This window comes from Mobula hypostoma, chromosome 2 (assembly GCF_963921235.1).
Source record: "Mobula hypostoma chromosome 2, sMobHyp1.1, whole genome shotgun sequence".
In the NCBI taxonomy this organism is placed as follows: Eukaryota; Metazoa; Chordata; class Chondrichthyes; order Myliobatiformes; family Myliobatidae; genus Mobula; species Mobula hypostoma.
This window is the reverse complement of record NC_086098.1, coordinates 56,986,176-57,009,639: the sequence shown is the minus strand read 5'-3', so window position 1 is coordinate 57,009,639 and position 23,464 is coordinate 56,986,176. Positions and strand designations below refer to the sequence as shown.

The 23,464-nt window shown below is 40.6% G+C and overlaps 1 protein-coding gene across 3 annotated transcripts in view; it reads right to left on the bottom strand.

Moving 5' to 3' along the window:
• The window catches only part of nbas (NBAS subunit of NRZ tethering complex), a 322,014-nt gene that overhangs the window by 54,927 nt on the left and 243,623 nt on the right, over positions 1 to 23,464 (bottom strand). For all 3 annotated transcript variants that reach the window (XM_063037332.1, XM_063037350.1, XM_063037341.1), the window contains 2 exons: positions 9,839 to 9,919; positions 9,550 to 9,745 (listed from right to left, as the gene is read on the bottom strand). In XM_063037332.1, coding sequence (XP_062893402.1) covers positions 9,550 to 9,745; positions 9,839 to 9,919 — 277 coding nt within the window. The remainder of the gene's footprint in view (positions 1 to 9,549; positions 9,746 to 9,838; positions 9,920 to 23,464) is intronic.

Sequence of the window (23,464 nt, the reverse complement as noted above, 5' to 3'; positions counted from 1 at the left end):
GACATTGACAGTCATGATTCATTTTAGCTTGGCTGATACCTCCCCAGCATCAATGTTATCAATATGTGCCATATTTATCTCTGCATTACTAACAGACATTAGAGCAACAACATGCAATGTATGATCTTTGTATTCAGCTTTCAATATAAAAACAAACAAGAGCAAATTCTAATTTCTGGATACATGTTTCTTAACAAGGTTCTTGTTTCCTGATGACACTATTGTACTGTGAAATTCTAAGAGAAGAGCAATTGAATTTCTTCAGTACCTTCACTGCACTGAACATAGAAATATTTGTCTTTCAACCTTGACAGTAAGGAATAGGAATTGTGAGCATTGGAATTGAACAAAGATGTTTGAGAAATGGGAATTGGGGTCGAGAGGAAAAATGGATCAGCAAGATGAAATGGCAGAGCAGGCTTGATGGGCCAATTGGCCTAATTTTGCTCCCATGTCTCATGGTAATCTTCACTTACAGCTTTAAAATATTCCATACTGTAAGACTGCAAATATCTCAAGGTTAAGAAAGATGAGCATTGTACTCAAAATCAGAGGGATTAAAATTAGGATTGGTAAGTGAAATGGATCAGTAATAACAAAAGTAAAATCAAGCCAAGAAAAAGAAAGAGAAGGATGGGTCTCAGAGAGTAAATCATAAACACAAGCAATTCTGCAGATGCTGCAAATCCAGAGCAATACACACAAAATCCTGAAGGAACTCAGCTGGTCAGGCAACATCTATGAAAATGGATAAACAGTTGATATTTTGGGCCAAGACCCCCATCAGGACTGGATAGAAAAAAATGAAGAAAGGTCTTGGCCCGAATTGAATTCAAGTTTCCTAACACTTGTACTCCTAACACCAATCTATTGTAACTTCAATTAAACACTAGATGATCCAAGTTCATCAGATAGTGAAATATGATGATTGTTACAGATTAGGCATGATATAGTTGAATTTCCATTGAATAAATTAAGGTTCCAAACCTATAACATCTGCAGAAAAGGCCATTTTTAGATGCTATAATTTAGTCACCATTTTCTGGAATTCAATTATAGATGCAAAATACAATTAGGATATTACAGAACCTACAAACCTTGGTTAAGGTGCAACAAGGGAATTCTAACAGCACATTTTCTCCCTCTAGTGGTTAAATCAAGTCTCTGAGATCTAAAATCAAGGAAGGATCAAATCTGCAGCAAATTGCTTTAAATTATTAATTATATTAACTATTCATTACTGTCAGGCATCTATTATGTCTTACAGTGAAAATACTATTTGCCTCAATGTAGTTTAAATTTTGCAAGAGCTATTTTATTCTTCAGCATCACTGCAATCCACAAGAGCTTATATTTATATTGCTTAGAAATTAATTAAATATTAAAGCTCTCTTTAATGTCCACACAGCCTGACTAAGAGGATTACATACTCTCACACAAATTTAGTGACTGTTAATAAAACTGCCAGCAGGTTCACAGAGATCTGTATTCCTCCAAAGGAGGCTGTAGGGAAAACAGTACAGCAATTTTTGTTTGCACCGTCTGGTGAAAAACAAAACAATGATAGGTTAGGGGAGCAGAAGACTGGGAAGAAGGAAGTGAAAATGAGAGACAGTAAGGGATAAGGAACAGGAAGTAAAAGATAAAAAAAGGAAGGGTAAAGGAATAGAAGAATTGGAAGGCTAGTGAAGAAAAAAGTGGAAAGAATGGGAAGGCAGGGTTAGCATAAGAGACATAGTACATCAGGAGGAGTGTGCACAAGGACTGGGATCAAGGGAGAGTAAACAGAGCATTTTGGAAGGAAATGTGGAGAAAGATGTTAGAGCAGGTAGGGAGAGATGGAGGGGTTGAAGGGGTGATGGGTTCAGTGGGTGACAGATTGAAGCATGATGGGAGTGAAGGGAAGGGGGTGGCGAGAGAGCAGGGGTGGGGGTGAGGGGGGGCCAGAGAGGAGTGGGGGAAGAGAGGAGGTGAGGGGCCAGAGGGAGGGGGCGAGAGAAGGGGGGGGTGAGAGAAAGGGGGGCCAAGAGAAAGGGGTGAGAGAAGGGATTTTATTTGTTGGTTCCTAATTTTCTGTCATACAAAATCTTGATGGATATTATTACAATATTCTGAAATCATTTTACAATAACACATTGATGAACATCAATTATTATAAAACAGAATGAATTTAAAACGTACTATCTTTACTGAGCTTGATTTTGCAGAATAAAACTAACTAGCTATAATGTAGCAGATGGTGGTTTGAAATACTCTTCTGGAGAAAATAAATCAGTGCACTTAGGCAGAAATGCTAGAAGTTAATTACTATAACATTTTGATTAAAATTTACTTGAATCTAATTTTGATTTAAAGTTTCATGGTACACTCTGAAGTACTGCCGACACTGTTTAATGCAAACAAGAATTTACTCCTGGCTAATAGCATCTTCTTTCCTATACAGTTATAAATGGATTTTTCCACTATACAATAACATGGCTGTGCGCAGTTGGAACTTGCTTTAAGTTTCAGCTTGCAAATATGGTTCAGGATATACAATAACTGCTACTTTCACAAAGTAACCTTAATTTTTTTAAATATGTATTAACAATTTGCATTCCATGGGTGGTGGGCTAAAAATACGTCTGTCCTGAAGATCGTGTAAGGCGCTCCTTCCCTCTGCTAGCCTGCAAGTCACCCTTGGGCAAGGTGTAGCACCTACTTATCCTCCTGATCATGGTCATGTGAAGCCACGAGAGCAGGTGGTGGATAGTCATATGAGCAGCTGGTACATATCACAATTCCTGGTTATGCGACCACTGATGCCAGGCAGACAATCTCTGAACAGTATTGATAATGGCTGGGGTTACTCATCTTGTAAAGACACTGCCCAGAAGGCAGCAATTGCAAACCACTTTTGTAGATAAATTTGCTAAGAACAATTATTTCCAGTGGTAAAGGTGCGAACATTGCATTTGCCTTCCTCACCACAGACTCAACCTGCAAATTAACCTTTAGGGAATCCTGCACAAGGACTCCCAAGTCCCTTTGCATCTCCGGTTTTTTGTATTTTCTCTCCATTTAAAAAATAGTCCACCCTTTTATTTTTTCTACCAAAGTGCATGACCATACACTTTTCAACACTGTATTCCATCTGCTATTTCGTTGCCAGTTCTCCTAACCTGTCTCTCATTTTGCAGCCTTTCTACTTCCTCAAAACTACCTGCTCTTCCACGTATCTTCATATCGTCTACAAATTTTGCAATAAAGCCATCAATTCCATCATCCAAATCTTTGACATATAATGTCAAAAGAATAGGTCCTAACATAGATCTTCGTGGAACACCACTAGTCACCGGTGGGAACCAGAAAAGGCTCCCTTTATTCCCACTCTTTGCCTCCTGCTAATCTGCCACTGCTCTATCCATTCTAGAATCTTTCTTGTAATATCATGAGCTCGTAGCTTGTTAAGCAGTCTTATTTGTGGCACCTTATCAAAGGCCTTCTGAAACCCCAAGTGCACCACATCAACCAATTCTCCCTTTGTCTATCCTGCTGATTCTTCAAAGAATTCCAAATGATTTGTCAGGTAAGATTCTCCCTTGAGGAAACCATGCTGACTACGGGCTATTTTATCATGTGCCTCCAAGTACCCTGAGACCTCATGCTTAATAGTCAATTCCGACACCTTCCCAACCACTGAGGTCAAACTAACTGGCCTATAGTTCCCTTTCTTCTGCCTCTCTCCCTTCTTGAAAGGTGAGTGACATTTGCAATTTTGCTGTCCTCCAGAACCATTCCAGAATCTAGTAATGATCTTTCAAGAATCACTAATGTCTTAACAATCTGTTCAGCCATCTCTTTCAAAACTCGGGCGTATACTATCTGGTCCAGGTGACTTATCCATCTTCAGATCTTTTAGCTTCCCAAGAACCTTCTCCCTAGTAATGGTAACTTCACACACTTCATGACCCTTGACACCTGGAACTTCCACCAACCTGCTAATGTCTTCCAAGGTAAAGACTACGCTAAATACTTAATCAGTTCATCCGCTCTTTTTTGTTTCTCATTACTACCTCTCCAGTGGTCCGATAGGTTTAAAAGGTGCCAAGATGAGTAATTGTATTGCATGTAACAATTGTTATAAAAAAACAGCGGTATGCCAATAGCAAAAGAAATCAAAGCTTAGAGTGGCATTCCGTGATTAAGACAACGTCAGGCTGTTGCATAACTGGCCTCTGAATCTATTAGTTTAATTTATATCCTGGTTCCTGGATGCCCGAGGATTTTGCAAGGTAGATCAGACTGTAAGCAATTTGCTGCATTCTAATTTGGTGGCTGGGTTGACACTGAAAGATCTGGACAGTTTTATCCTTTTTCTAGTTGAACCTGGCAGCTTTGCCCCCCCCCCAATATAAATGTTACTAATGTTTTATTCCATCAGCAAAATAGTTGGCAGGCCGTTCGTAAGGATCTAACCCTTCAACATCCAGTGACAGCAGGGCTCTAGATTGTGGTCTTTCCCCATAAAGCCTTTATGGCGGCTGTACCAAACTTCATATTGCAAGGTGTAGTTTTATGACCCTCAGCACATAAAACTACACCTTGCAATATGCCAGTCGCTGGCATACTCATGGGCACACCTTTTTGCTCTGTAAGGCCAACAAGTTTTCAACAGCTCGAAGTGCTTTTTCATGAAGTTTATATTCTTCTAGCAGCAGTTGATGACTGCCTCAAGTAAATGTTCCTAGGTGCAGCTGCCTGGGATGAACCTTGACAGAAATCACTGCATCCCTTTACAGACTTCGGTCTCAAACATGTAGTACACAAGCAAGTGTATTACATGTCTCACATTTTCTGCTGCCAACTTGAGGGCAGTTTGTATTTGTATTAAGACATTGCTTGTGTATCTGATGGGAAGGGCCCTTCTCACCAGCAGCCCAGTGAGATCTTGGTGCTAACCTGAGAGTTCTGCAGATGAGGTCTTCTGCTAAATAACTTTGAGTTTCTGCTTGGGCCATTTCGGAGGGTAGCTTAACATCTTGTAGGTCTAGAGAGATGCAGGCTGGACTGGATAAGGATGACCAACTTCTTCCTAATAGGATAGGTGGGTTTTTACAACAAAATTCCTAGTCATTATAACAATGACTAATAATTATAAATTTAAATTCACTGGCTGCATTTAACTTCCTTAGTAACACACACAAAACACTGGGGGAATTCAGCATGTCAGGCAGCATCAATGGAAGTGAATGAATAATCGATATTTCAGGCTGAGACCCTTCATTATAACTGGAAAGGAAGGGGGAAGATGCCAGAATAAGGTGGTGGAGGGAAGGGATTGAATACAAGCTAGAAGGTGATAAGTAAATCCAGGTAGGTGGGGATGCGGGTTGAAGTAAAAAGCTGGGGAGGTGATAGATAGGTAAAGGGCTAAAGAAGAAGAAATCTGATACGAATGTGAACCATGGGAGAAAGGGAAGGAGGGGGTGATGGGCAGGTGAGGAGAAGAGTTAAGAGGGGAGCCAGAGTGGGGAATTGAAGAAGAGAGAAAGGGAAGGGGGAAAAGTTACCAGAAGTTAGAGAAATTTCTGTTCATGCCATTAGGTTGGAGCCTACCTAAAAATATGAGGTGTTGCTCTTCCAACCTGAGGACGGCGGCCACGGACTTGCATGTCAGAACAGGAATGGGGATTGGAATTAAAATTGTTGGCCACTGGAAAATTCTGATTTTTACAGATGGTGCAAAGGTGATTGACAAAGTACTCCCCCAATCTACATTGGGTTGCACCAATGTAGAGGAGCCCGCATCAGGAGCATCAGGAGCACCGGCTACAGTTGATGACACCAAGGGTCAATTGGAAGGACTGTCTGGGACCCTGAATGGAGCTGAGGGAGGAGGTGAATGATCAGGTGCAGCACTTCTTCCACTTGCAGGGATTAAGTGCCAGGAGGGAGATTAATGGGGAGGGACAAATGGACAAGAGAATCATAGAGAGAGTGAGCTGTGCAGAAAGCAGAGGGTGGGAGGGGTGGAGAAGGTAAAGAAGTGTTTGGTGGTAGGGTCCCATTGAAGATGGTGGAAGTTGCAGAGAAGTTGTACTTCTGGGACGCCTAGGAGCGACTTGAGTAGCAGCAGTACTCTCAATGGATACAATTAAATATTCCTGTTTCAGCCTGATAACAGCTAAAAAGCACAACTGCTTCCAAGGTCAGTACAGTCAACAAAGATGTCTTAATACGTTTAAACGAACTATCGCTGCTTAAAACTGATGGAAACAACACCGATTGTGGTCTGAAGTGCCCACGTAGGACACCTCAGTGGAAGCATGGGTGCAGAGTGGGGTTACAAGTGTGTTTAATGAAACGGTGTTTTAAACTCCCTATACCGACTATCTTGCTGGTGAACGTACAGTCTCTGGTGAATAAAATTATTGGTCTCAGATCTTGGGTGCTGAATCAGAGGGACATTAGGACCGCGTTTGTCCTTTGTTTCACAGAATCCTGGTTAACCCCTTCCGTACCAGATACAGCGATTCAGATCAACGGGTTTACTATACACCGTCAGGGTAGATCTATAGAGTCTCTCAAAAGCAGAGGTGGAGGAGTATGCCTCATGATCAACTCTTCTTGGTGCACAAATATATCAGTGCTGTCCCAATTCTGCTCACCAGACCTGGAATATCTAGCAGTAAAGTGCCGTCCTTTTTACCTACCACAGGAGTTCTCTGGGGTCATTTTGGTAGCAGTTTACACTCTACCTCAGGCCAACGTCAAGCAGGCTTTAGACGATCTGAGCAATGAGATCAACATGCACGAAATAGCACACTCTAACGCCTTCACCATTGTTTTGGGAGATTTTAGCAAGGCCAGTCTGAAAAAATCACTCAGCAATTACCATCAACAGATCACTTGCAATACCAGAGGAAACAACACACTGGTTACACCACCATCAAGAATGCCTACCATGCTATTCCACGTTCTCACTTCGGGAAGTCTGATCACCTGGCTGTACTTCTACTTCCTGAGTATAGGCAGAGACTGAAGACTGCAGCACTAGTAGTGAGGACCAAGAAGGTATGAACAAGGGAAGCACAGGAGTGCCTACAGGACTGCTTTGAATCAGTGGACTGGACTGTATTCAGGGATTCATCTTCAAACCTGGATGAGGATGCTGCAGTTGTTATTGACTTCATTAAAACCTGTGTGGATGAGTGTGTGCCTACAAAGACTTGCTGTACATTCGCAAGGCAAAAGCTGTGGATGAACCAGGAGGTTCGTCGCCTGCTGAAGGCTAGGTCTTTGGCACTCAAGTCTGGCGACCCAGGCCTGTACCAGAAAACCAGGTATGATTTGCGGAGGGCTATATCAAGGGCGAAGAGACAATTTCAAACAAGGTTGGAGGCAAGATCGGATGCACAGCAACTCTGGCAGGGTCTGCAAGACATTACTTCCTACAAAGTGAAACCAAATAGCATGAATGGCAGTGATGCTTCACTACCAGATGAACTCAACGCCTTCTATGCCTGCTTTGAAAGGGAGAACATAACTACAGCTGTCAAGATCCCTGCTGCACCTGATGACCCTCTGATCTCTGTCTCAGAGGCCGATGTTAGGCTGTCTTTAAAGACAGTGACCCTCGCCAAGGCGGAAGATCCCGCTGGAGTACCTGGGTAAGGCTCTGAAAACCTGTGCCAACCAACTAGCGAGAATATTCAAGGACATTTTCAACCACTCACTGCTACGGGCGGAAGTTCCCACTTGCTTCAAAAAGGCAACAATTATACCAGTGCCTAAGAGGAATAATGTGAGCTGCCTTAATGACTATCGCTCAGTAGCATTCAAATCAACAGCTTTGAGAGGGTGATTATGACTGGACTGAACTCTTGCCTCAGCAAAGACCTAGACCCATTGCAATTTGTCTATTGCCACAATAGATGAACGGCAGATGCAACCACAATGGCTCTTCACACAGCTTTAGACCACTTGGACAAAACAAACACCTATGTCAGAATGCTGTTTGCTGACTATAGCTCAGCATTTAATACCATCATTCCCACAATCCTGATTGAGAAGTTGCAACTAGATTCTCAACTTCTTAACCGAAAGACCACAATCTGTGAGAATTGGTGTTAACATATCCTTCTTGCTGACGATCAACACTGGCGCACCTCAGGGGTGTGAGCTTAGTCTACTGCTCTACTCTCTATATACACATGACTTTGTGGCTAGGCATAGCTCAAATACCATCTATAAATTTGCTGATGATACAACTATTGCTGGTAGAATCTCAGAAGTGGAGAGAGTGAGCAGTTTCAAGTTCCTAGGTGCCAAGATCTCTGAGGATCTAACCTGGTTCTAACATATCGATGTAGTTATAAAGAAAGCAAGACAGCGGCTATACTTCATTAGGAATTTGAAGAGATTTGGCATGTCAACACATACACTCAAAAACTTCTGTAGATGTACCATGGAGAGCATTCTGATAGGCTACATCACTGACTGGTATGACGTGGGGGGGGGGGGGGCGCTACTGCACAGGACCTAAAGAAGCTGCAGAGGGTTGTAAATCTAGTCGGCTCGATCTTGGGTACTAGCCTACAAAGTACCCAGAACATCTTCATGGAGTGGTGTCTCAGAAAGACAGGGTCCATTATTAACGCTCTCTAGCACCCAGGGCATGCCCTTCTCTCACTGTTACCATCAGGTAGGAAATACAGAAGCCTGAAGGCACACACTCAGCGATTCAGGAACAGCTTCTTCCTCTCTGCCATCCAATTCCTAAATGGACATTGAACCCTTGGACGCTACCTCACTTTTTAAAATATATATTACATCTGATTTTTGCATGATTTTTAATCTATTCAAAATACATATGCTGTAATTGATTTACTTAATCATTTACTATTATTTTTATTTTATCTATCTTTTTTTTCTCTTATATATTATGTATTGCATTGAACTGCTGCTGCTAAGTTAACAAATTTCACGTCACATGCCGGTGATAAACCTGATTCTGATTCTGATGCAAACAATAGGAATTCTGCAGATGCTGGAAATTCAAGCAACATACATCAAAGTTGCTGGTGAACGCAGCAGGCCAAGCAGCATCTATAGGAAGAGGTGCAGTCGACGTTTCAGGCCGAGACCCTTCGTCAGGACTGATTCTGATGTGTTGGATGTGGAGGCTTATGGGGTGATAGTTGAGGATAAGAGAAATTCTATTCCTGTTAAGAGGGCAGGAAGGCAGATGAGCACGGAATTCAAATTTGCATTTCTGATGGCCAGTCTAGTCTTCTGGGCAATACATTGGTAACTTAACCATCAACACTGTACCCTTATAATATCTATAAGGTGGAAAATTTGTCCTATAAATCAAAAGAGTTTAAAAAATCCATTTTAATTGAGTTTCCATTTATTTTTCCTGCTTTATGAGATAAAATGTAAGCACAATTACCAATCTGACAAGCTTGGATGCTATGTTTAGGTAACTGCTAACTCAAACACGATAAATCTTTAATATACTTTATTAAGATGATTACAAAGTAGGAAATAAAATAAACATATTACCTGTCTATCTGGCCAGCATGCCTTCAGAACAGCCTGAGTTCTGAAGAGCACAAGCAACTTACTATCCTCATCATTAAGTGGAAATGCCTGCTCAAGAATTTGCAAAACATCAATTCGGGGTTTTACAGGCAAATCTGCATCGCCACAGAAAGGTCTCAGCCATGCCAAGAGGTCATCTGAACATACGAGGTTGTCCCTAAATTACAAAAAGAAAAAAATTTAAATAGATTGAAATAAGAGCATTTGAGCAATTCTTGATTTAGTATCTTCAATGTAAAGTTGTACTTACCCATTTAAAACACTGGAGTGCACAGATTTGACGATACCTTCAAGAACTTGAAGTGGATCCTTTTCTGATGGAACACTTGTGCTGATCCCAGTGGGATAAAAACAACAAAGGTGGAGGTAAATGAATGGAGATATACATTCTGCTAATCTAGACAATAATGGGAATAGAATTAAATTGAGCTGAAAATAAAAACTGGAAAATAAATAAGACTTTCCCTTTCCCATCTTGTACACCAAAGGAAATGGACCAAAAGCCTAGTCTTTAGGTGTAAAATCCAAATTAGCATTAGGAAAGAAAATTTGCCTTCTCCGAAATTTGCAATCCATTTCCAAACATTTCTCACTATATGAGGAGACACCATCAGTGTGTTGTTCACTTGTGGTGTTCCTTCAAATGCTTGGCCTTTAAGTACTTATCAGTTAATTGGTTGCCATTACAGAAAGTCAATTGTGGCATAGGGAAGGTTGTGCTGATTGATTGTGTGACGAACTCTGTGCATCGTCTAACATTTTGCCCGTATTGGTTTAAAAATGGGATCGAGGCTTCAGGACCTGTAACAACGCACAGAAGACAAGCTTTGGAGAACGAAGTCAAACGACGCTGACATTGTGAAATTCTATGGGCTTCCAAAGGTTCACAAAGCAGGAACATCCCTGTATCATTACCAAGTTCCCCCAATTACATCCTAGCTACACATTTTCCAAATTATTTCCAAAACCAGTCCTCATTATGGACTACATGACCCCTTTTTCATACAAACAAGAAGAACATTTAATTAAGTTTTAAAGTGATAGCTAGAATAGGAAGAATATATAATAACTTTGACAGAAATTCTAATATATCCACAGAACTGAAATAAAAACCATCGAGGTTCACCCAATTCCAACTACTTTGTACAATGTTGTACAATTTCCTTAATGCCCGTCAGATCTGCCTGAACAAATGCATGAAATGTCCAACGGACTTGCAAATTTTATTTTTATTTTAAAAGGTGAGGATGCTAGAAATACTCAGCAAGCCAAGCAGCACCCTTATAATGATAAAAAATTTATATTTTGGATTGACAACTTTTCATTAGAAATGAGAAAAACTAGAAATTAAGTTGCAGAGGAAGGGCAAGAATGCGCAAGACAAACAGACTGTTTGTGAAAGAGCACAGGACAAGGTTTCAGTATCAAAAATGGTGACCCTGAACTTTTGGTTGCCTTTCCCTTTAACCTCCTGCACTGTCACTCTGAGCTATCTCAACGAGACATATTACAATTCTTAGGGCCAAACAATGAATTCTACAATTTCACAAAAAGCAGTCTTTGCAGTTCGCAGTTTCTATCTCCCACAGATACTTCTCGATGTGCCATGATCCCCCAGCAGATTGCTTACTGTTCCAGGTTTCAGCATCTGCTGTCTCTTGTATCTTAATGTACTTCTGAGTCGAACAATATGTCTGAACGGCATGCAAAACAAAGCTTGTCATTGTATGAATAAACTCTTCTCGGGCTTCTAGCCAGGTACAGGTATTAATTTTTACTGACGTTTCGATGATAAACTATGCCATCTTCATCAGGGATGATGCCTCAGCAAGTCTAGTCCAGTGGTATTTACACCTCCATTGTCCGTCCCTCCTGATTGGTTAGTCCTCATCCAATCAGGTTTCCGCTATCCCACCTTGTTTACAACCGAATTCCAGTTCTTACTTGGAGGGAGTCCTTCATCTTTGTTAAAATTGAATATGGCAGTTTGTCATCGAAACTCTATAGTGTTAAAATAGATACCTGTACCCAGCTGGAACCCTGAGAAGAGTTTATTTTGTTATATACGCTGGGAAAGCACTAGATCCTTTTTCACTTCCTTCCACTGGCAGGAAATTCACTGCAATATTTGTCACTTTGAATCATTGCATAATGAGAAGTCAAGACTTCTTTGTTCTTTAGCTTTCCTTCTGAGATGCTGGGACAACGACATCATCCCCAAGTTCATGAGGTTGCGTTCTGTGGTGGCTCTATGATGAGCTAGCCAAGCGTTGATAAGGGAGTGCATCCATTACATTAGATTTGCTCTGGACATCAACACAAGCAGTCAACTGTCTCTTCACCTGTAGTACTCAGCCCTCTTGTCTCCTAGTGATTAGGAGTACATCGCCAGGTCCACTGCGGCGCAAGGTGAACTAGCTTCTCAAAGGAACACTGCGAGGCAGGTCAGCAAGTACAACAGACTATCCCAACAAAGTGTACCCATCCCACCACTGGACCCAGAAAGGTTTGTTCTCAATCAAACTGGACAAAGCATCGGTGAGGCAACTAGATTGGTCTTTGCCAAGGGGCTAAACTTCACTCCGGTCCCCAGAGCCAAAACTTATTGGGACTATGGTGGCGGAGTAGAGCAAGCAATCTGAAAACTACCACCGGGTACCGAGGAGGAGATAAGGATAGAGATCTGCATGGTCCTCATAAGGGCTGTTTTTCTGAAACCAAACATTACAAGAGGAGAGCGACTAGCCATCCAGACACTATGGCAAAACCCAGCCGTCACGATTTTACCAGCAGACAAAGGAAATTTGAGTCCTTGGAGGAATACCACAGGACAGCCAAACAGATTCTGGATGATCCCATCTACAGTGTTCTACAGCGGGATCCCACCGATTCGATTATGAGGATGACCTCCACCTTATTGAAGAAATCTGGACTGGCAGCAAACAAATGCAAGACACATCTGCCTCAGGCTCTGGTACCACCAAGACTTTATGGGCTCCCGAAGATGCACAAGGAGGGATCTTCCCCACCTCCCCCACCCCCCACCACTCCCGAGGCCTATCATCAGTGAAACAGATAAATAGGTTCTCCGACTTACAATCTCATTAAGCATTTAACAACTATGCTGTCTCCCTCTGTTGTGGGCCATGATTAGCACATTACAAATTTGACAGACTTTGTTAAAATGATAACCAATATCCAAATGAACCTGGAGGACATAATGGTCAGTTCAACGTGGTGTCCCTGTTCAGGAGAGTTCCCATTAAGGACAGCTTGGTCCTCCTATGGTCAAGGTTTGATAAGGGTACATTAACCTTTTTAAGCACATACTTACATCAAAGTACTTCATCCATAAAGGGAACTACAATGAAGAAATGGACGGAGTGGCCATGGGAGTGCCCTTGTTGCTGGCTATTGCTAATTTCTATATAGAGAACTTTGAGGAGAGGGCTCTGAGTTTATTGACCTTAGGCCCCAAGTGCTTCTTCAGATATATTGATGACACCTTAGTAGTATGGCCTCATGTTCTCCAGCAATTCAACAGTTCCACAACCACCTGAACAGCAAACATCCAAACATTCAAATTACGACGCAAATGGAGAAGAATGGTTGCCTCCCATTCCTGGACATTCTAATATGACAGAAAGTATTATGATAGCCTTGGACATGGCATCTATTGGAAGCCTACTCACACAGACTCACCTCAACAATAACAACCACCATTATGCCTCCCAACATAAAGCAGTTCTTTATACCTTGATTAACTGTGCAAAAACTATTTTGGGAGGCTCCAGAAGAAAATAAGATGATTTCGCACGAATGACTACAAGGTGAAGGAAATCAATCGTGCCCTTAAAAGGGCCGACGGAAAAACCAGGAAACCTAACAATGAGGAGGAACTCGTCACTACCGTCTGTCTTCCCTATATTTCCACTGTTTCGGGAAGAACTGCCAGGATCCTGAGAAATACTGAATTAATATCATCCACAAACCTGTAAGAAAGATAGCCTGGGACTCAGGATGGCTGGCATTTACAGGATTCAGAGCAGCATATATCAGCTAGAAGTGATTAAAGTCTGTCACGAGCCTTGTGGCCCATCAGGCCGGTGCTTATGCCGGTTTCTGTGGCATGAAGCGAATGAGACTGCCCGCCGCCCCCCCCCCCACTATCGTGAGGTTAACCCCTAGCATTTTTGCTGGTACCCATTCTCAGCTGGGTAGACTGGAGCATTGTGTGGTTAAGTGCCTTGCTCAAGGACACACACACTGCCTCAGCTGAGGCTTGAACCCATGACCTTCAGATCGCTAGTCCAACGCTCTAACCACTTGGCCATGCGCCACACAGCCAGAAGTGAAGCATTTTGGAAATCCACATCAAGGAGCATAGGAGGTATATCTGTTTGGGTTACCTGGAGAAATCAGCGGTAGCAGAAGATTGCATTTGCAATGGCCATAGGATTGACTTGCCATGCCAACAGCTTTTGGGACCGCCTGGAAAAGGAAGCTATTGAAATAAAACCAGAGGAAAAGAATTTTAACAAAGATGAAGGCCTCACTCTAAGTAAGAACTGGAATTCGATTGTAAATAAGGTGGGACAGCGGAAACCTGATTGCATGAGGTCTAACCGATCAGGAGGGTTGGATGATGGGGCTGTAAATACTAGACTTGCCCAGGCAGGCATCATCCTTAATGAAGATGGCAGAGTTCATCATCAAAACATCAGTTATGATCGATTCTTGCACCCGTCTCGAAGCCCGAGGAGTTTATTCAGACAGTGAAATCCTTTTTCACTTTTCACTGTATCTCGATATGTAGTCAGAGTTGTAGAACACTATGGCACAGAAACAGGACACTCGGCCCATCTAGTGTGTGCCAAATCATTGATTTGCTTATTCCCATTGACCTGCATCTGAACCATAGCTCTCCATACCTCTCCCATCCATGCATCAATAAGACTTCCTTTTAAATACTGAAATGGAACGCACATCCACCACTGCATTGGCATTTCACTCCACACTCTCACCACCTTCTGGGAGAAATTACCCCTCATGTTCCCCTTAAACATTTCAGATTTCACCCTTAACCCATGACCTCTAGTTGTAGACCCACTCAACCCAACCTAACCTATAAACTGCTAACCTATTCAACCTTTCCCTGTAACTCAGGTCCCCAAGTCCTGGCAATACCCTTTTAAAGTGTTTAACTGGAGTACGTGGAAATATGAACCTATCAGGCAGGAACTTGGAAGCATAAATTGGGAACAGACGTTCTCAGGGAAATGTACAGAAGAAATGTGGTAAATGTTCGGGGGATATTTGCGTAGAGTTCTGCATAGGTACGTTCCACTGAGACAGGAAAAGGATGGCAGGGTACAGGAACTGTGATGTACAAGGGCTATTGTAAATCTAGTCTAGAAGAAAAGAAAAGCTTACGAAAGGTTCAAAAAACTAGGTAATGATAGAGGTCTAGAAGATTATAAGGCTAGCAAGAAGGAGCTTAAGAATGAAATTAGGAGAGCCAGAAGGGGCCATGAGAAGGCCTTGCGGACAGGATTAAGGAAAACCCCAAGGTATTCTACAAGTATGTGAAAAGCAAGAGGATAAGAAGTGAGAGAATAGGACCAATCAAGTGTGACAGTGGAAAAGTGTGTATGGAACCGGAGGAGATAGCAGAGGTACTTAATGATTACTTTGCTTCAGTATTCACTGCGGAAAAGGATGTTGCAATCTGGCAATTGTAGGGATGACTTATAGCAGACTGGAAAGCTTGAGCATAAGATATTAAGAAAAAGTATGTGCTGGAGCATTTGGAAAGCATCAAGTTGGATAAGTCACCAGGACTGGACGGGATGTACCCTAGGCTACTGTGGGAGGTGAGGGAGGAGATTGTTGAGTCTCTGGCGATGATCTTTGCATCGTCAATGAGGACGGGATAGGATCCGGTGGATTGAAGGGTTTTGGATGTTATTCCCTTATTCAAGAAAGGGAGTACAGATAGCCCTGGAAATTACAAACCAGTGAGTCTTACTTCAGCGGTTGGTAAGTTGATGGAAAAGATCCTGGGAGGCAGAATTTATGAACATTTGGAGAGGCATAATATGATTAGGAATAGTCAGCATGGCTTTGTCAGAGGCAGGTCCTGCCTTACTAGCCTGATTGAATTTTTTGAGGATGTGACTAAACACATTGATGGAGGGAGCACAGCAGATGTAGTGTATATGGATTTCAGCAAGGCATTTGATAAGGTACTCCATGCAAGGCTTATTGGGAAAGTAAGATGGCATGGGATCCAAGGGGACATTGCTTTGTGGATCCAGAACTGGCTTGCCCACAATAGGCAAAGAATGGTTGTAGAGGGCCATATTCTGCATGGAGGTCTGTGACCAGTGGTGTGCCTTACGGATCTGTTCTGGGATCTCTACTCTTCGTGATTTTTATAAATAACCAGGATGAAGAAGTGGAGAGATGGGTCAGTAGATGACACAAAGGTTGGGGATGTTGTGGATAGTATGGAGGGCTGTTGGAGGTTACAGCAGGACATTGAAAGGATGCAAAACTGGGCTGAGAAGAGGCAGATGGAGTTCAACCCAGTTAAGTGTAAGGTGGTTCATTTTCGTAGGTCAAATATGATGGCAGAATATAGTATTAATGGTAAGACTCTTGGCATTGTGGAGGATCAGAGGGATCTTGCAGGTTGACTCTGTGGTTAAGAAGGCATACGGTGCATTGGCCTTCATCAATCATGGGACTGAGTTTAGGAACCGAGAGGTAATGTTGCAGCTATATAGGACCCTGGTCAGACCCCACATGGAGTACTATGCTCAGTTTTGGTTGCCTCACTACAGGGAGGATGTGAAAACTATAGAAAGGGTACAGAGGAGATTTACAAGAATGATGCCTGGATTGGGGGGCATGCTTTATGAGAATAGGTTGAGTGAACTTGGCCGTTTCTCCTTGGAGAGATGGAGGATGAGAGGTGACCTGATAGAGGTGTATAAGATGATGAGAGGCATTGATCATGTGGATAATCAGAGGCTTTTTCCCAGGGCTGAAATGGCTAGCACAAGAGGGCACAATTTTAAGGTGCTTGGAAGTAGGTACAGAGGAGATGTCAAGGGGTAAGTTTTTTTATGCAGATAGTGGTGAGTGCGTGGAATGAGCTGCTGGTGACGGTGGTGGAGGCAGATACGATAGGATCTTTTAAGAGACTCCTGGATAGGTACATAGACCTTAGAAAAATAGAGGGCTATGGGTAACCCAAGGTAATTTCTAAGGTAAGGATATGTTTGGTACAGCTTTGTGGGCCGAAGGGCCTGTATTGTGCTGTAGGTTTTCTATGTTTCTATGTTCCATTTTATTCACATGTTTCCTGTACATAGGTGACCAAAACTGAACATAAAACTCCAAACAACAGGAATTCTGCAGATGCTGGAAATTCAAGCAACATACATCAAAGTTGCTGGTGAACGCAGCAGGCCAAGCAGCATCTATAGGAAGAGGCGCAGTCGACGTTTCAGGCCGAGACCCTTCGTCAGGACTAACTGAAGGAAGAGTGAGTAAGGGATTTGAAAGCTGGAGGGGGAGGGGGAGATGCAAAATGATAGGAGAAGACAGGAGGGGGAGGGATAGAGTCGAGAGCTGGACAGGTGATAGGCAAAAGGGGATACGAGAGGATCATGGGACAGGAGGTCCGGGAAGAAAGACGGGGGGGAGGTGACCCAGAGGATGGGCAAGAGGTATATTCAGAGGGACAGAGGGAGAAAAAGGAGAGTGTTCTGCACGTGTTTCTTTTCTCTCCCCCTAATGCCAGTGGCGATTACATACCTGGATCGATGGTCTCCATCCCACAGATCCCACCCTAGCCACTTCCCATGTCTGCAACTTCAGCACTTGATTTCTCACCTTCCGCTGAAGGAGGTTAATTAAACCAGAACATTGACTATGTTGCCTTCTCTAAAACATGCCCTGACCTGCTGAATGTCTTTAGTATTTTCTGGTTTTGTTTCAGATTTCCAGCAGCTGCAGATCTTTATTTCAACCTATAATGTTGAGAAAACAGGCAGGATGCAGAAGGTCTTAGACAGATTAGGAGAATGGGGAAGGAAGTGGCAAATGAAATACAACATTGGAAAATGCATGGTCATGCACTTTGGTAGTAAAAATAAATGTGTGGACTATTTTCTAAACGGGGAGAAAATCCAAAAATCTGAGATACAGACGGACTTGGGAGTCGTTGTGTAGAACACCCTGAAGGTTAACTTGCAGGTTGAGTTGGTGGTGAAAAAGGCACATGTCATGTTAGCATTCATTTCACGAGGTCTAGAATACAAGAGCAAGGATGTAATGCTGAGGCTTTATAAGGCAGTGGTCCCCAACCTCCGAGCCGTGGACCGATACCGGGCTGCGAAGAATGCAGCGGTGCAGCAGTAGCCAGAATGCATCCAGCACATCTTTAAGAAAAAAGCCGAAATAAACAAGCTAATTAATTAGGTGCCTGTTATGAGGCACAATTGAGGCCTCACCTTGAGTACTGTGAACAGTTTCAGGCCCCTGATCTTAGAAAAGATGTGCTGGCATTGGAGAAGGTCCAGAGGAGGTTCACAAGGATGATTCCAGGAATTAAAGGGTTATCATACGAAGACTGTTTGATGGCTCTGGGTCTGTACTCACTGGAATTCAGAAGGATGAGGGGAAGGATCTCACTGAAACTTTTCGAATGTTGAAAGGCCTAGACACAGTAGATGTGGAAAAGACGTTTCTCATGGTGGAAGAGACTGGGACAGCCTCAGTATAGAGGGGGGTCCATTCAAAACAGAGATGCGGAGAAATTTCTTTAGACAAAGGGTGGTGAATTTGTGGAATTTGTTGCCACATGCAGCTGTGGAGGCCAGGTCATTGGGTGTATGTAAAGCAGAGATTGATAGGTTCTTGTTTGTACATGGCATCAAAGGTTATGGGGAGAAGGCTGGGAACTGGGGTTGAGGAAGAGATAGAAAGAAAGGATCAGCCATGATTGAATGGCGGAGCAGACTCTTTCTTTCTTTTTAAATCTTTTTATTGAGTAAGTATACAAAAAAGGTAAGCCATATAAACATTAATACAATGTTAAAGTATAATAAAATTCCAAAAGATAACAATACCAAAAAGAAAATACTACAAACAATGTAATTTAAGCATAAGAAAGCAAGATAACATAATAGTATACTAGATTTTATATATATCAATGGAAAAAAAAAGAAAAAAAAACCCCAAAAAAAAAACCCACCGTGCAACTAACTAAAAGCAAAGCAAAGCAATGGGCTAACTTGAAACCAAACAGAGTTAAACTTAAAATCACGTCCTCAATCCCGACCTCCATTAAAACAGTGAAAAAAAAACAAGAAGGGTAAATATTACATTAAATGAAAATATCGAATAAAAGGTCCCCAAATCTGTTCAAATTTAAATGAAGAATCATAAAGATTACTTCTAATTTTCTCCAGATTCAAACATAAAATCGTCTGAGAAAACCAAAAAAAGGTAGTTGGAGCATTAAGCTCTTTCCAATGTTGTAAAATACATCTTTTCGCCATTAAAGTAAGAAATGCAATCATTCTACGGGCTGAAGGGGAAAGATTACTAGAAATTTTAGGTAGTCCAAAGATAGCAGTAATAGGGTGAGGAGAGATATCTATATTTAATACCTTAGAAATAATATTGAAAATATCTCTCCAAAAAGTTTCCAAAGTAGGGCAAGACCAAAACATATGAGTTAAAGAGGCTATCTGCCCCGAACATCTATCACAGAAAGGATTAATATGCGAGTAAAAACTCGCTAACTTATCTTTGGACATATGTGCTCTATGAACCACTTTAAATTGAATTAGGGAATGTTTAGCACAAATAGAGGAAGTATTAACTAATTGTAAAATCTGCCCCCAATCATCCACAGAAATGGTAAGCCCCAATTCCTGTTCCCAATCTACCCTAATCTTATCAAATGGAGCTTTCCTAAGTTTCATAATAATATTATAAATCATAGCCGATGCACCTTTCTGACATGGATTAAGGTTAATTATCGAATCTAAAATATATATAGGAGGAAGCATTGGAAAGGAAGAAAGTATAGTACTTAGGAAATTTCTAACTTGTAAATATCTAAAAAAATGTATTCTTGATAAGTTATATTTATTAGATAATTGTTCAAAAGACATAAGGGAACCATCTAAAAATAAATCCAAAAACCGTAAAATACCCTTAGTCTTCCAAGTTTGAAAAGCGCGATCCGTAAAAGAGGGAGGAAAAAATATGTTACCTAAAATAGGAATCGCTAACCCGAATTGATTAAGATCAAAAAATTTTCTGAATTGAAACCAAATGCGCAAAGCATATTTAACTATCGGGTTAGAGACCTGCTTAAGGCGTTTCGAATCAAAAGGAAGAGAGGAACCTAAAATAGAACCAAGTGTATAACCCTGAACAGATTGTAATTCCAATGCTACCCATTTAGGAATAGATAGTATGTCCCGGTCAAGTAACCAAAATTTCATATGTCGAATATTAATAGCCCAATAATAAAATCTAAAGTTAGGTAATGCTAAACCTCCATCTCTCTTAGCTTTCTGTAAATGTATTTTACCCAGTCTCGGATTCTTATTCTGCCAAATAAATGAAGAAATTTTAGAGTCAACTTTATCAAAAAAAGATTTAGGAACGAAAATTGGTAATGCCTGAAACACATATAAAAATTTTGGCAAAAAAAACATCTTAACTGCATTAATACGACCAATCAAAGTTAAATATAAGGGAAACCATTTAGATGAAAGTTGAGTAATATGGTCTATTAATGGTAAAAAGTTAGTCTTAAATAAATCTTTATGTTTACAAGTAATTTTAATCCCAAGATATGAAAAGTAATTATTAATCAATTTAAATGGAAATTTATAATATAAGGGAAGATGTTTATTAATCGGAAAAAGTTCACTCTTACTAAGATTTAATTTATAACCTGAGAAAAGACCAAATTGTGCTAATAACTCTAAAACAGCAGGAATGGATCTCTCAGGATTAGAAATATATAAAAGTAAATCATCAGCATAGAGTGATAATTTATGGGACTTTAATCCCCGAGTTATCCCAGTAATATTTGAAGATTCTCGAATAGCAATTGCAAGAGGTTCTAATGCAATATCAAATAATAGGGGACTAAGAGGACAGCCTTGTCGAGTACCACGAAAGAGAGGAAAAAAAGGTGAGTTTAAGGAGTTAGTACGAACCGAGGCTACAGGGGAGTGATATAACAGTTTAATCCAGGATATAAATTTCAAGCTAAAATTAAACATTTCAAGCACCTTAAATAAATAAGGCCATTCTACTCTATCAAAAGCTTTCTCGGCATCTAAAGAAATAACACACTCAGGAACATTTTGTGAGGGAGTATAAACGATATTTAACAATGTACGAATATTATAAAAAGAGTAACGACCTTTAATAAAACCCGTTTGGTCTTCCGAAATAATAGAAGGAAGTACTTTTTCTAGTCTATTTGCTAATAACTTAGAAAAAACTTTAGAATCAACATTTAATAAAGATATTGGTCTATAAGATGCACATTGAGCAGGGTCTTTATCCTTCTTTAGTATTAAAGAAATTGATGCTCTATTAAAAGATTCCGGAAGTTTACCAAGTTTCAAAGAAGCCTCAAAAACCTTATAGAGCCAAGGAATCAATAAAGAAGCAAAACATTTATAAAATTCAACGGTAAACCCATCAGGGCCAGGAGCTTTCCCCAGATTCATAGAAAAAATAACATTCTTAATCTCATCCATTGTAATGGAAGTATCTAATAAAGAAGACATATCCTGTGAAATCTGAGGGAAGTCTAACTTATCTAAAAAATCATTCATATATTTAGAATCTCGAGGAGACTCTGATTGATATAAAGAAGAATAAAAATCACAAAAGGTTTGATTAATCCCCACATGATCCAATATCAATCGATCATTTTGGTTATAAATCTGATTGATTTGAGATTTAACATAATTAGATTTCAATTGATTAGCCAGCAGCTTGCCAATTTTATCACTGTGAACATAAAAATCACTTCTTGTTTTCTTTAATTGGTTTACAATCGAGGACGAGAGTAGTAAACTGTGTTCCATTTGAAGTTCAGTTCTTTGTTTGTATAGCTCCTCAGAAGGAGCCATAACATATTTCTTATCAATTTCTTTAATCTTGTCCACAATTGCCATCTCCTCCTGCTTCTGTTTCTTCCTCAAAGCAACGGAATACGAAATAATCTGACCCCGAATATAGGCTTTAAAAGTGTCCCAAAGAGTGTTAACCGAAATATCTTCTGTATGGTTAATTGTAAAAAAAAGCTCAATCTGTTCATTCATAAAATTAACAAAGTCCGAGTCCTGAAGCAACAGCGAATTAAAACGCCATTGTCTATTGTTTGGTATATTGGCCATAATTTTAATAGAAAGCTTAAGTGGAGCATGATCCGAAATGGTTATAGAATCATAATCACATTTAATCACTGAAGGAATGAGACGAGAATCAATGAAAAAATAATCAATTCTTGAATAGGAATGATGAACATGTGAAAAGAAGGAAAAATCTTTTTCCTGAGGATGCAGAAAACGCCAAATGTCCGTCGACCCAGAATCAGAAAGGAAAAAATTAATCAAATTTGCAGATTTATTAGGTAAAGTCCGTAAAGGAGCCGAACGGTCCAAAGCTGGAGATAAACAGGTATTAAGATCTCCGCCCCAAATCAATGAAAACTCGTTCAAATTCGGAAACTGATCAAACAATGATTTATAAAATTCCGGACAATCCATATTAGGAGCATAAACATTAACCAAAACTACTTTTTTATTAAATAGTAAACCACTAACCAATAAAAATCTACCATTCGGATCAGAGATAATATCCTGTTGTATAAAAGTAACTGAGGAGTCTATAAAAATAGAGACGCCTCGAATCTTAGCATTGGAGTTCGAATGAAATTGTTGTCCCTTCCAGAATTTGAAAAAACGTAGTCTGTCCCCCCTCCGTACATGGGTCTCTTGTAAAAATAAAATTTGTGCTTTAAGTCTCCGGAACACTTTAAAAACTTTTTTCCTTTTAATAGGATGATTAAGACCATTAGTATTCCAGGAGACAAAATTAATAATAGACTCCATAAATCCTAAAGTCAACCCATAACAAGGAGGATTGACAATAGGCGCGACCCACAAACCCGGAGAGGAAACAGAACATACAAAAGATACCGGGGAAAAGGACGCAACCAATACTTCAATAATGTATATAGCCCAAAGAGAAACAAACTAAAACGTGAAGCCCCTCCCACCACCCCCCACCCCAAGACCCCAAGGCGAAATCTAAAGCAGACCCGCCAGAAAGAAGCAAGCGCTAAAACTACCCCCATGACTTCCGGTATACGCTCCCTAAAAAAAAGGTATAAATATGAAAAGGATCAGCTAATTGTAAAACAGTAAAAAAATAAGTAAAAAAAAGTTAGCTCAATTAAAATACACACAGAACAGAACAAAAGCCGGAAAGTATATATTAAAAAAAAACCACAATAAACCTCAAACTCATGAATAGACACAGCAACAAAAAAAATAGGATTATTAACATAAAATGATTATAAAAAGCAAAACAGAATAAAATTTAAAAAAAAACTACAAAATTTAAGGCCGCACAGGAAATACGTAAGATGACAAAAGGGAAGTAACCACCCAGAATCCCCTGGGAAAAGAAAGAAATGACGCAGTTAAAAAGAAAGTTTAGCAGCCATATTAAGAAATCGAAAGTAAACTTTTCTGCCCAAATAGGGCACAGAAAAGTTAAAACCAACCAATTCACAGCCTCCGATCAACGGAGAAAA